This window comes from Platalea leucorodia, assembly GCF_965183815.1.
Source record: "Platalea leucorodia genome assembly, chromosome: 2".
NCBI lineage: Eukaryota > Metazoa > Chordata > Aves > Pelecaniformes > Threskiornithidae > Platalea > Platalea leucorodia.
In genome coordinates, this window is record NC_138824.1 from 84,794,098 (window position 1) to 84,809,020 (window position 14,923).

At 50.4% G+C, this 14,923-nt stretch overlaps 1 protein-coding gene across 1 annotated transcript; it reads right to left on the bottom strand.

The window, feature by feature from the left end:
• Positions 1-351: 351 nt before the first annotated feature.
• Positions 352-13,592, bottom strand: RS1 (retinoschisin 1; the record flags this gene model as incomplete). Its single annotated transcript, XM_082337452.1, has 6 exons — positions 352-504; positions 1,642-1,837; positions 1,980-2,121; positions 4,907-5,012; positions 5,323-5,348; positions 13,541-13,592. The coding sequence occupies 6 exons, from the start codon at positions 13,590-13,592 to the stop codon at positions 352-354; spliced, it is 675 nt and encodes a 224-aa protein (XP_082193578.1).
• Between the last annotated feature and the right edge of the window lie 1,331 nt (positions 13,593-14,923).

Genomic DNA, 14,923 nt, shown 5'->3' on the forward strand with positions numbered 1-14,923 from the left:
CCCTGCCTGCATTTACTTTGGCCTCCACAGCACGCTGTGATGATCATTTCCCCAACCTAACACCCAGGGCCAGAAGCACCACATCTCACGTGATCAAAGCCGTGGCAATGAACCCTCCTGCCTTCCCCGATGTGTGCCCCATAAACACCTGTCAGCTTCACAGCAGGGTTCAGCTTTATCACCAGGCGTGGTGCAAAGCAATGTTTTATTCAAGAGAGCCCTTCCCTTTGCAGGCTGGGCATTTACACCGCAGGACCGTGGCTGCAGCCGGCGTCAGTGGCAAGGTGAGGCGACTGCACAGGTGGACGCCTACACATCTACCCCAGGAGACGGCGTGGGGCGGGCGGGCACTCAGCCGCACTTGCCCAGGCACTCGAGGAGCTCCATGCGGATGGCGATGCGCACGTGCCAGCCCAGCGGGATGAGGCGGATGTAGCGGGCCACGATGGGCGGCCGCAGCAGGTTCTGCACTGAGGACGAGCGGTCCGAGTTGCCGTAGAAAACCTGGGGAGAGAGGTGTGGGTGGGCAGTTAGAGGGCTGAAAATCCTGCCCCATGAGTTTGGGGTGCCTGTGCAGAGCAGAGGAGGAGGAGGAGGGTCCCTCTCCCCCACCCTCAAAATAAGAGACTTTAAAAATAGTCAGACGCAGACAATTTTTGTCACACTGACTAGGTTTTCTGAGTAAGTCACTTTCCCCTCATCATTCCTCCATTTTTCTGGTTAGGCTAGACTTAATCTCAGCCCATTCTCTCTCGTTCATCTTCCAGCAGCAAGGCACCATGCGTTCGGGGTGAGCGTGGCTGACCTTGGCTGTTTGCAGTTCACGAGCCGGGCTCCCAGACATGCCAATATAGACAAAAAAAATGTATTTGGGGGCTCTTCCCCACTGCCTGGCCATGCTGCCACGTCTCCTGCTGCCATGATCTGTTTTTTTGGGAAAGCTCACCATGCCCCAGGGCTGCAGGAACCGGTGCTTTAGCGAAGCCACCAGAGCTTCCCATGCTGGGATGGGGCTATCTCCATGGATGGACACTGACGATGCCTGGGAGGCAGCAGCCATGGCATCCCCTAGCCCACCTGGGCTGCACGGGGACCACAGGCACCACTCTAGGGTCCCCTGCGCAATTTTTTGCTTCAAACCAACCACTAAGAGGTGCAGCATGCGAACAGTTTGGTGGGTTGTGACTTAAATAGTTGCAGATTTTGTCTCAGGGGTTCTTCTGCATCTTTACCACCCTGGACTTACAGCAAAAGAAGGAGCCCCCATTTTGCAGTGCCCAGGCACAGCTGGCATAGTGTGGCCCCGGCCAAGAAAGGGGGTTTATCACGGAGGTGCCGCTTCCCCTGCAATGCCAGCTAATGCCTCTGTTCTGCCAAGTTTAGTCTAGAAACCACCGTCATCATTAGCAAAAAATGTATTTTGTCCTCCTGCAGTTGGTCAGCGTGGCACTTGCTCTTACCACGGTGCGGGGACACCCCTCTCCATGCTGTCCCCGGACATGGGGTGAGCGCCAGGCCCCATCCACCCTGCTGCTCCCACAGGGACCCCTCTTGGGGCACCTCCCTGCTGAGACCCGATGCTTTTGTGTCACCAAATGTGCCCCCTACTCCACCAATGACCAAAGCATAAAGTCCACTGACCCGGTTGTTCCCGGTCTGATCCTTGTAGTAAACCCAGTTGAGGTTTTCGTCGGTGCGGTACTGCACACTGTACTTGGTCATCCACTCATCGGCATCGCATCGCCCTTGCGTGAGGATCCCCGAGATCACCTTCACCTCCTTCAGGTCTATCTGCAGCCACTGCCCGTTGTCCTGGTACTTGGAGAGCCACGCGCACCTGGGGGGACACCGCCGGCCCCGCTACATCCTCCGTCCCTGCCCTCCCGGGCGGCCCCTCCTGCCCCCACGCTGCCGGGGGTGCCCCAGCCCCCCACACCGCCTGCCCACGGGACCCCTCGGGGAGGCATTTTTGGACTCACCCAAAGCCTTGTCCATTGAGGCGGGCCTTGTTGGCTGTCCAGGAGGAGTACCAGCCCGTGTACTGCTCGGGGTTGGAGCAGCTTATCTGGTCGGGAGTGACGGCGCCGGACTCGAAGCCCAGGGGCTTGTGGTAGGGGCACTCTGCAGAACAAGGGAAGAAACATGCGACCGTGAGGCCATGAGTGGCTGCCTTTGTTTCCTGGTTGCATTTGTACGCTTGTTGTCAACACCCTCTGTGGTTTCGCTGCTCCCTGTCCTCCCTGGCCAGGATGCTGGGGATGCTCTTAAATCGAGACCACAACCCCTGCAGTATTTGCTGCCCAGGGGTCATGGGGTGTTCATTTCTAAGTCTTCTCTTGTATGAATTTCTGACTCTTCTTTCTCTCTCTCTCAAACTTCCTAAACCTGTGCTGCCTGCAGCATTTTGAGGGGAAGGCTTTATTCAGATGTTGCAGTCCGAATCTCCTTGCAAGCACGTGGAAGCAGATCCAGACTGGATCTGTCAACCTGGATCCAGCCTGCAGGCTGTCAGCCTCTGCCTGGTCCTTGGGAAATGCCTGGCATGGCTTTTCTTGCTGGGTTTTATCTCCTCCCGCTCCTCCACTCACTGTCTTGATTTATGGCTATGCCTGCACGGCAAAATCGCTGAGCCTGCTCTGATCGTCCCTCCACAAGCACCCTCAGATCTTCTGCATTTTCTGCTATGGGGACTGTCTTTGTATCTGGGGATGGTCTTGTCTTGTGGAAAACCTGCAGGTACTCTGGTGCCAGTGAGTAATTTGCTCTGGAAGGCAAGCCTTTGGTGATGCTGCCATGCAGAGTGCGTACATGCTACCTGGACCTAGTTGGTGGTTTTTTGTTATGACCATTTTTTACGTGAGCAGGTTATCACTACGTATCTAGGTACACATAAAGAAGGTGCTCACAAGTGTCAGATGGGAATTGCCTGGGCAAACATCTATATCATGGGCAGCACTTTTCTAATTTTGCAGCCTGTGCAGTTAAAAATGACCAACACGTGGGGAGCATCAGCAAGTGCCCAGGGCCTGGCGTGACCATCGCCTCCCTGGTGCAATGCCCCAGCACTGCAATGGCATGGTCGATGTCTCATTAACAAGCTCCACTAGGTCGATATCATATGCATCAATATCTCATTAACATATCTTGCTCAGTTGGTACCTCATTAACATGTTTTTCCCCATGAAAACACATAGCTGCTGTCCTGCCTTCCTCTAGGCACGGAAACATCACACTTCTCCACCGCGTTAAAAACCCTTGCTCCCCTTGTGCAAGGGGGTGGCGAGGCTGGGGTGGCCCTGTGTGTTTACTACTCAGCAGGCTTATCTCGAACACCATGTAACTTTACTTTTAGCAACCCTAATCCGCAGACCACACAACTGTAAGGCAATTAGCAGGTGACCTTCTGGCGTGTCCGGCTGTGCCACACGCAGGGACCCAGGAAACAGATGCCTGGTGCCTGCCGGGCCAAACCAGCTAAGCCATTTAACGCCCTTGCTGCCGACCTGGAGAAAACTCATGCAGCCGTTGCGAGGCCGGCTGCTCCCCTCCGGCCGTGCCGGAGACAGCTCTGCAACACCTCAGCACGGCTGCTCTGCAAACCATCCCCAGGCAGCGGGGATGCCGGGCCACACCGCTGTGGCTGGGCTGGGCTGGGTGAGGAGAGTGCAAAGCCCCCCCGCCTGGGGAGAGAGATAGCTGCGAGTTACGATGACAGCATTCATTATTCAGGAGAACAGCCTTCGTTAGTCAAGGAAGATGCCTTCATTACTCAGTACATAATGCTAATGCGTGAGGGCACCCCTCACACCTAGCCGGGCCGGGAAACCTCGAGCCGCTCCTCTCACACACATGGCCCTGTTTGTGTATGCCTGCAAGCTCTACCAATGGTGTCGTATCTTCTTGTCAATACACATTTTTATTTGCTTTGTAGCCCATCCTGGTTTCCACTCAGAGCTCTTCCAGGCTAACTCATTTAACCTCCTCCTGCTTCAGGGCAGCCATGCCAAACGCTGAGCGCTGGGGTGATGGTTTTCCCTGTGTATCTCCCCCGGGGAACCCGGGAGCAGCAAAACACACCTCAAGTTGTGGCACAGCCTCTTGCAGGAGCAGGGAAGAGGTGGTTGCTAGTGAGCATGAGGCAGGTATCGCTTTCAGCACCCAGCCCCAGAGAGGGTGAACGCCTCTGAACATCTGCGTGACAGAGGCCTGAACAAGAGCGCAGCTTCTGTGGGACACATAAGCTCAACCTGAGGATCAGCTGGGCACTGATAAAGCCTTGCTGGGTAACACGTCAGGGAAAATGGGGCAGTTGCAGAGACTAATGAGAAAAGAGCTTCATCAGAAACCTGTAAAACATGATCTGTGAGGAACAGCTGAAGGAGCTGGGCAGGGGCAGCCCAGAGAAAACTCTAAAGGAAACAAGATTGTGGTCTTTTACTGTTTAAAAATATGCTGCAAAGAAAGAATAAACTGTTTCCCTTCACCCTTGGGGAGAGGAGATGTCACGGGCTAAGCTGCAGCAAAGGAGAATCAGCCTAGGTTGTACGAAAGGTTTCCCACAGCAAATCCTGCACACAGCAGTAGCTACCCCAGGCAGTTTCCGGGAGCACCAGCGCCGGGGGCTGTAGGGACAGGGCAGGCAAGCGCCTGCCAGCACCGGCCAGCCTGGGCCACCCTGGGTGACCTCCCAAGGCCCAGGCACAGCCCCCACTGCTGCTGCTGCCCCTCTGCCCGGCGGTACAGGGTCACCACGCACCTCCCACCGGTGCAGCTCCCCCGGCCCCACCAGGAGCTGTGTTTGGAACAAGTACCAGCGTAAGCTGCCACCTCTGCAATGCAGGGTGCAACGGGGGAAGCTGCTGAAGGTCACCAGACAAACATGGCTAAAAGCGCCCTGGCCCATTACCTGGCATGCACTCTAAGCTGTTAGTCCCGCTGGACCACACCGAGTTAGGACCTCCTTGGCAATCACATTTGCAAGCCTTGCTGTGCCACAGCTCCAGTCTCTCATCCTGAAGGGAAGGTAAAAAAACAATAATAAATCAACATAGTAATCGATAATAGTGACACGAGGCTAAATCTGAGTCCTGAGGCTTAGACAGACACTCGTGCCCACCCAGGCTGCTGCACCTTCTCTGACTCCCTTTCTTCATGCCAGCCCGGCACGAAACGTGGGATGATTCCCCCTTGGATTCAGAGGTCAGAGCAGGTGCCTGGGCTTGGAGGCAGGTGCCGTGCCTCCTTCTGCCCTGAGGCACCGGAGCCAGGCAGCGTTGGGCCCCCAGCATTTACCTGGCAGCCAAACCAGCCGGAGAGACTTACCTCTCCCGGGGAGAGAGCCAGCACAGCTGGGGCAGCAGGCATGGAAGGAAGAAGAGAGAGAGAGATCAGAAACAAAGATGCTGCAAGCAAACATCAGGAAATGCAATGAACATTTACTCCTGAGCTGGGGACAAATAAACCGAGGAAGGAGTGACAAATCTACTGCATTTCCCCAAGCTGATTGCCAGAGGAAAGCAAGAGGACGTGGGCAGGAACAGGGCACTGTGTGTGCCCGTGCTGGTGCTACTCCCCTACTGTGTTTTCTTTTCAATGCCTTTGGCATCTCCTCTTTCTGATCAGATACGCCTGAAACATCCTGAGGAGAAACCCATGCCAGCCCCCTCGGCCTTTGCTTTACAGCTAATTTTGCCCCTATCCCTTTTGGCCGTCTGCCTGCCCCACAGCTTCCCTTTTCCCTTTTGCCCCTAAAACGTGTGAGCTGATGAGCCCCAAGGGTGAAATCCCAGCCTGGCGCCACCGCAGATCCCCGGTGCCTTCAGAGGGGATGGGACACCCTGCGAGGTGCCAGGCCCGAGAACACGCCCTCTGGACAGGATGGAGGAAAACGAAATGTAAATAGGTCTTCCCAATCCATCTTACAAACTCCTTTTTTTTTTCTTTCTTAGAGAAAACCAGTTGTTGTGGCTGTAGAGGAAGAGCTGCTATTATTTTTGTAACATCTGACCTGTTTTATATCTCCTGCCTGTCACTGAGCAATGGCTTTTTTATGAGCCTTTTCCTTGCTGAAAGGGCTCTCATACTTCCCAGTGAAGTCCAAAGCAGACTCGCATTTGGACTGGCAGAATAGTGCCCAGACAATTATGAAAATACTTTAACGTAAAATAAAATAATTTTAAAAAAATAGTCCCGTGACTGCTGGTAACTCATCAACACAAGTCAAATGTCAAACACCATGTCTTCAATACCAGTAGGGAATCTGCAAGCCACTAAGGACCAAGCTATTGAGCAGGTAAAATCTTGCATACAGGAGCCATGAGAAACCCACCATCTCCAAACAGAGGTTTTGTGAATAGAAAAAGAGGATCTTTACACCAAATGAATTAGACTCTGAATTATTCACTGAAATCTAGTTATGATTTATTCATTCATACACTGTCACTTTGCTGAGCCTAGGAAGCTCCAACTAATGCTGGGAATTTACATCCCGCATTTCTATAGCAAGTTTCATCTCAAAAGACTCACAAACACTGTGCAATTATAATCAGCTGAAATATAAACTCTATACAAAGCTCTGTTTATTACTGAAATGCAACTGCTCCTTGGGTATGACACTGAGCCTGAATGTATCAAGAGTCTGAAAGAAAGACCCCAGCAAAGAACAAAACGATAAAGAAATGTAAAAAAAAAATCCTTTCTTTAGTGCAGAGATGGTTTCCTTTGCTTCAGTGTCCCCGGGCAGCATTTCTGGCATCAGGAACTTACTGCATTAAGCCAAGGCATCAGCCCTGGCAGAAGAAGTAAACGTCTGTCTACAATAAAAAGATGTGGCTTTTAGTCAGGCCCAAGAGGGAGGCAGGGGGGCTCCCAGACCCCATTAAGCTCAGCAGGAAGATGTGGGTGCACATCTCCGGATCTGGCCTGTCGGAAAGCGTGGGCTGGGGGCCACGTGCAACACCACGCTCCACCTTTCCCAACAGAGATGCTCCCCAGCCAAGTGACTTCTTGTGCAACAAGAAAACCAAGGTGGAGGTGCAAGCCCAATGCCACCTCCGGGCTGTGCCACACAGCATGACAGTGGTCATGACCCTGCCTGTCATCAGATCAATAAGCTACAAAATAAGGCATTATAAACTATCAAAACTGTACTGCCTTTGCCAATAAAAGCAATGCAGGGCATCTCCTGTGCACTTGATGGTCTGTTTGATGCTGATGCTGGAGCGGCACTGGCACGAGGGGCATGGGAGCTGGGCTGGCGAGAAGCTCTCCTGCCCCTCCAGCCCAGGTCACGGTGGCCTTTCCCGGCAGGACATGTGCCCTGCTCCAGGAGCACCGGCTGCAAGGACCAGCTTCATTACCCTGGGATTTGGGAGCCTGGCTCCCCAGCCAGCGCAGGCCACCATGCATCCCCACCACCCAGATCTGAGCTCACGGGGCTGCAGCCTTGGCTCCTCTGGTCTGCAGGCGTTCAAGTTTCATTTAGAGATGTGTGCTTGCTATGTGTTTCTTAACCTCTTTATTTTCACCTTTGGAAGACTATTGTTGTGGAAAACCTTTTGTGGGTTATTCCGTGGTTAAATGCACTTTGGCCTGGCAATGACCTGCCGAGTAAGTGGAGCCACGCAGAGGTGAAAGGAAAGGTGTCTGCACCTCTCTGCACCCAAGATGCTGCAGGAGGACTTTAGGGGCTACAGAGAAAACCTGGTAAACAAAATAGCAAATGAATATATAGGAATAAAATATTTCTCTTTTCCAGTGCATACCAGCAGCCCACTTACACATGTGTCAGGTACATTTGCCCAGCGTGAGGAAGACTGTATTGTGGTGAAGCCTACTCTTGTGCACCCTGTGCCTGCAGTGGGGAAAGGGGACGTGAATTACCAGGCTGATGTAGATGCATTGCTTTGGGTCCATGCTGAGCCCTTCAGCAGACCTCCTGAGTCCCTGCCCGGGTATTTGAGAGCCAAGATCACAATTTGGCACCTCATTGACAGAGGCAGCTGGAAACCCAACGGCCGTGAGTGAAACAACAGAAAAATAAGGAATAGTTTTCAGGTGGGTGGGTGTATGGTAGCACCTGCTCAACCACCAGGAATAAACCCTCCTACCCTGGCCACCCTGGCATTGCTTGGGTGGCTGCACCCGGCCAGCAATCCCTGCTCCTGAGCTACAGGAGCGGCTTTTAGGGTCTTCAGGCTTGTCAGCCAGGGGACACCACTGCAAATCAAGAAAGGGTGTGAATTTCAAGCACAAAAGCCATTTTTTCAATGAAATGTGTTATTGGGTCAGTCCTGTGACACGCAGCGGGGCAAAGGCAGTGCTGGGGCAGGGGTGCCGGCATGCCGCCCCTCTGGCTGGCCCCAGTGGGCCGGGGGCCTCCACCCCTCACTGCATGGCTCGCTGGCATCTCAAACAGGAGGTCAACTTTGCCTTTTTGAGCTAGAAGAGGTTAAGTGCTAAGGGCTCGCTCCCACAAGCCACTCAGCCATCCGACCACCGGCACTGCAGGGGAGCGGCAGGCTTGGCTTGGGGTAAGCGTGGCAGCAGACGGGCCAAACATCCCGCCTGGGCAGCACGGCCTGATAACCCCTAGCATCGGGAGAGGAAAAGATGCCCTTGCCTGCCGTTGACCGGAAAAAGTAGTAATGGATATATTGGTGTGTTTACAGCTGTGACGGGCCCTGTCCTACAAAGGAAATGAAGAGGAAAGCTGGCTGCCAATAGTCTAAAAATGTGATGGCCAGCATGCTTTTATAGCAAGCATGTTTGCCTTCAAGGAAGGTTACAAAGATAATTGGTAATTGTAGGTCAGACAGAACGAATTGCTGCAATTCGTGGGAGAGTCATAAGTCCCTCACACCGCCGGGGGCTGTTGTGTTAAAAGTACAGGACTGAAAAAAACCCAAAACATTAAAAAGGAAAGAGCCCTATTTACAGCCCCCGCAGTGCCCCAGGACATTCAGCAAACCATCAGTTCAGTGAAATAAATTATTATCTGTGCGTATTTGTGAGAGGCAGGGAGATACGGCACGCGCCTTTCCTGTCCCTCCATCCCGCCCTGCAGCGTGGCACGGCCAACGCACTGCTGCGCACAAATGCCACCCCGTAGCGCAGGGTTTGGAGAGCGGGGCTTGGGCAAGCACCAGGGGATGATTTTGTGCCGGAGCACCCATGCCGGTGGGGCTGGGCTGGAGCACGGACCCCGGGGCGGCCCTGCTTGGCACCTGCCACTGGGCAGGAGGGAGGGAAGAGAGACCCCAGGGACTGGCCCAGGTCTGGGGGACAAGGAGAAGAGCTGGCAGAGGCAGTCCTGGGATGCCAGGATGGGAGGACATGGGTTTCCCAAGGTGGAGGTGGGATAGAGCAGCGGCCACAACTTGGGCTACCTGGGGGAAGGAAGGGGCAAGCGGTAGCGAGGATGCTCAGCTGCTGGCATTTTAATGACAGGAACAGGTAACTGCGTGACTCGGAAAGTTTGAGGTCATTAAGAACGTGGTTAAACAAGAGAAAGAAAGGAGGAAGGTAAGCGTGGGCAGAAGTAACACTGCCAAAGGCTGCGCACATTTTGATAAGGTTAACTCTGAGAAATCATATTGGATATCCTGACCACAGAGCCTCAACAGCAAGCCATCTTTTTTTAGTGTGGCTAGAATTAATGACAGATGTACAAGCATGAGAAAGCACATTATAAAATAAAACAGAGAAATAAAATATAACACAGAATAAATGTCAGTCACTCAGTTTACTGGAATAAGTTCACATAAACCTGGTCATTGCAGGCAAAGTATGTGGAAAATGTTAATAACTCTGTTTATTTATTGACTTTACGATTTAGGTGACCTAGAAGCTTCAGCTGGAAATTAGTTAATTTTGCCTCTCATCTCTGCAAGCAACACCTCAGTTTAACAGAGCTCAGAGAGATGAGTAAAATTATTTTCTCTCCGCTTCTCCCAGTGGAGAGCAGTCCCTGCGTGACCCAGTGCTTTCCCGGCCTGGTGCCTCCTGCTGCACAGCTAGTCACCTGCTTCCCTTCTGCACCTGTGGGCCACAGGGCAGGGGAAAGGAAAACAGCTTAAAAAAAAAGAAAAATGTGACTGGAGCCCCAGAAAAGTTGTCACAGAAATGAAGAGGTGACTGGAATGAACGGCACTGGTTTTGTCACGTTTTCTGAAAGGCACACTGTTGCAAGTCCCTGTTTTCCCTGAGCACCACGTTAGAGAGCATCAGGAAACAGAGTTAGGTAAGGAGGTATGTAAGCAACACAGAGGGTCGAGACACTGAAAAAAGCATTGCGGTACCTCTGTGCCCATTGGGTGCTAGTTTGTGGGTTGCTATATTATTAACCTAGGCTATTTTTACATTCCAGCCCTGGAAGTCGTGCCAGGCGAGCGAGGTGACTCACATCAGGCTGCACCAGGTGCAGCTGGGGAAGCTGCCATGTCCCAGGCCACCATCGCACGTGGCATTTTCCCCATCTCTCCTTGCTCCTGAGCCAGTGGCGATGGCCCCAGGGACCCCTGCTGCAGCCGTGGCCGGTCCCCAGGTCCCCTCGGCAGGCACAGCCCCCTGGCCCAGTCGCTTCGTGGTTGCTTTGTTGTTTTTCCCCCAGGGCTTTTTCCGTGGCCACGCTAAGCACGCTCTGTGGGACCCTGTCGTGCAAACAGTGCCTTTATTTCTAAAAAGTTAAGGCTTTAAATGGTCCTTGGGAGCTGTGCTGGCAGACAGAGACGACCAGGGCATATGCAGATCTGTGGCCACCACAAGATTTTGGGAGCCATGCTGGCCGGGTGAAAGCAGGGCATTCATCCAGGGGCTCTCACCACCTAAAGCCACACTGGGCCAAATGCTCAGCCTGTTTCCCCTGTAGATGATATTCTGGCCCTGGCACCTGCCGGGAGGGCACCCCCGCCCTGGCGCACATCAGCCTGCGAGGACTCATCTCTGCTGACCACTGACGGGCACGGCCAGAGCCAGAGGCTGAAGGCAAGAGAACCAGCACCAGCATCAGCCTGCGGAGGGGAGAAGGGCTCATATTTCGTGTTAAGGTCCTCTCTCGTGCTTTAACACGGCTGCTGTTTTCCTCATTCCATTTTGTGGGGATTTTTCATGGTTTTATTATTTGCATTTCCATTTCATTTTTTTTCTTTGAATGATTTTTATTTGGTTTCCATTTTAGTTCATTTCTATTGTGTCTCATTTAATATTTACTGGTATTTATCTGAAAGTGATAAAAAACATATTAAAATAATGACAATTATACCTATTTAATTCATATTCATTTCTCTTTTACACCTGCTGTCTCCATAATGTTTCTACAAATTCTTTTTATGTATGTTGTGAAAATATTTGGAAAAAAGGTAAATAATTTGAAAAAAATCAACCTTTTCCCCTTTTCTTCTCAAGAGATGTATAATTATCTTTTTTTCCAAAGTGTTCCTTTGAAAATTTTTGGCAATTGCTGATCTTACTGACATGTTTGTTCCTTCCTGCTTGGAGCTATGCAGAACATTGCCTGCATAGTAATTTCATTAGATGTATCGATTATGCCAAAGGGTGGCACTAAAGATGTTATTTACTGTGATCCGAAGGCGGGTTTGGGCCTTCTTTGATTTTTTTTTTCCCCCGAAGCTGCAAAAAACAGAGGGAAAAAAAGAAATCCACTCTTTTAAACTGCTGAGATGTGCTTATGCCTCGACGTGCAGTGAGCATGGATGGAGTAATGCGGCGCAGGCATGTCACATTCAATGTGCTAAAAGTATATTCGTGTCAATCCGGGGCTCGGGGTGCTCCCCCTCACCATATGGAGGGGGGCCGGCAGCTGCCGCGGCTCTCGTCGCAGGAGCCTGCCTGCTGCACCATATGCTGCTGCCGCGGCTGCGGTGGTGTCCCCAGCAGACACGAGCCCAGCCAAGGCGCGGGGGCTGGGGGTGCACCTCTAAGCCACTTGCTCTGCCGGAGAAAATAAGCTAAAAGGAGCTTATCCCGGCATCAGCGCACGTGGCTCGGGGGACTGACCTAGCGACACCTTCTCCGTGGCGGGAGAGGCAGGAGTGTGAGGGGGACCCGGGCAAAGGGTCGTTGCTCGCTCTTTATCCAGAAGAGGACACTTGGACCATGAAGCAGAGAAAAACAATAAATTAAGAAAACCAGTACATTAAGAAAATAAATTAAACACCAAAGGACTGATGCCTGGAAAGTGATCCTGCAAGTAATTTTTCACTGCAGGCTCTCCGAAAATATCCTTATGTGTGGGTGTCTATTAAAAGCAAGCTGTGTCTGGGATTCAGAGCAAGGTATGAACTCATTCCAAGGACTAATTGCAGTTATGCCACCCATCGGGAAAAAAAAATGCTGGAGTCTGGGTAAAAACAGCCTTCCAAGAAGCTCAGGCACCAGTAACCTTCCCACGTGAAGCAAAGGAGAGTGAAGAGATAAGGTATGAGGAGAATGCACAAATATTTGCTGGAAGATTAAAAGGAAGACCTATTAATTAGACAGAGCAGGGTACAGCCAAGCATAACAGGATGAAATGAAGGCATGGCTAGTTGAGGAACACTTTCCTATCCATGAAATTTGGTAGACCAAAATATTCAATGGAAATAGAGAAGGACAGAAAAAACTAGACAAAGCAAAACACTGAAAATTCAACATCCAGGAGGGAAAAGCTGGACTGTCTGATAAATCTGTCCAACACTGACACATCATACTCTATTCACACATTAATATTGGTAGATACTGCCCAGCACTTAGCAAGAGCAACCTCAGCCTTGATTAAGATAATAGCAGCTTTGCCGTTGGCTGCAACGAAGCCAGAAGTTCAAACACAACCCAGAAAATGATCTCCTCGTTCCACAGCTGGGTTAATTAAAATGGAAGGAGACCGCGACCCTGAATTTTCTGGCTTCTTCTATCTCCTGCTTACCTATTAGCATTGCTACTTTTCTGAAAAGCAAATTTGAGAAAGCCTCAAAATTGATAAATACTTTTCCCATTTTCTTGACTTATGATTGCTTTTTGTTCTTAAAGTGCCTTTGGAAGTCTTTTCCAGACGAAAATACCTGAAAGAGCCTTTAAAAAAAGGCAGATCTCCACCAGCAATGTCTTGCTGCTAGAGAAAATGATCAGTTTTTGATTAATCAAGAGTTTTGATTAATGAAGGACTAGTCTTTCATGTTATACTGTACCTCATTTTTCAAATCAGCATTATTATTTACTCACTGCCTCAGCTGCACTACAATTTTCTTTGCAAATTCATATTTTGACAAATTATATGGCAATTTTTTTACACTGCAATTATTTTGTGAAACAGAGTTTTACTACTGAATATTCATAGAGCTGTAAGAACGCTGCTCACTCATGTACATAAATTACACATCTCCTCCACAATTTTGCTTTTCCCCAAATTATTATGCTTCCATGAGAACGTAGAGAAGAGCTTGCTCTGTACCCCACAGCCCCTGGCAGAAGAAAGAAGCGTGAATGAAACAAGAAATACACAGAGGGACATCTGAAAGTGCCTCTCAGGAGGCAAAGTGCATACCTTTGTACCAGAAAAGAAGAGACAGCAGGACGCTTCCCATCTTGAACCGCATCTTTCCCTTCCTCTTTTGGGAATAGCTCCTTAACATGCTGCTTGGCTTGCTGGGAAGGCATGAGATTAACTTAAGCATTGCCTAAGCACCTTACTCTCCTCCATTCTCATGATTTTATCAAGCACCATCAAGCCAACCACACAATTATTACTGTCAAGCTCCATCCTAAAGGATGTGTCATATGTAATAGTTTTTAAAAGGTAAAAAGTACTGAGGTACTGACACTCCCAGTGTGATTCTGATTGTGTATGCAGAAGTATGTCCAAATAAACAAGGATATACCTACCTAGAAACCATGTATACCCCCCCTAGAAATAAATGCAGATGTCTAATGCTTATAAAATGTAGGTAGGATATATTGTCTATTGTATGTATGATGTATTCATTATCTTCCACCCCAATTATTTACCTCTACACTACCAATGCCTTTCCTAATAATAGCTGTGTGTAGAAATCTGCCCTGGCCTTACTGCTCTTTCAGTCACCTAATTGCAACGGGCTGAAAACTGCAATTAGTAGATCAAACAGAAATAGCACATTTCAGTTTACTTGCTGAGCTGTAAAAATCTCAAACCAAAGAAGTAAACCTCCCTTTGCTAACAGCTCTACCTATAGTATCCTCTCAACCAGTTTACATCAAAGAGAGTTATACATTTGATTTTAAAATGACTGAAAGATTCAAGACAACAACAGACTGCTAGTGATTCCAGTGGATCTTGCACCCGTTCCTCCAACCTCTGTTAATTATGTGCAATTAGCAGTGAATTTTTAATGGAGGTTTTTGAAAGCAATTGCTTCAGAAGCAGCTTTCTTTGTTTCAAAAGATCTCGGATTGTATGCACAGGGAACAGATTAAAGCACTGCATAGATCATGTGGGCTGCTGTTGAACTAAGCTAGACCTGTCTCTAGTCTTCTGGTCTAGATCCATTCAAAAAATGCTGCACAAACAAGGATGCTGACTTTTCGGAAACAGTCGCCTGGGCAGGGTTCATCTCACCTGCCTTTGGATGCCCACAAGCTTGGAATGCCCCGTAAACGGGAAGGCAGCTACAGCATCCCTTTGCAGCCGCACCTCCAGCACCGATGCATCCCGGCCTCGCCAGGGTGTGCGACATGGACCGGACGAGTCTCCTGCCAAGGGGGCTCATTGCTTTGCTCAGCCTCAAGCAGTTTAACCTCCTCAACCCAACACTTTAATCAATCAATCCCACTTTAATCTACCCTTAGGGAGAGGGTGGGTTATCACAGGCAGACCCCCGCACGGACACTGCAATCCTGCTTCATGGGCCTGGGCCAGCTCCCCCCAAACATGGGGGAGCATCAATGCATG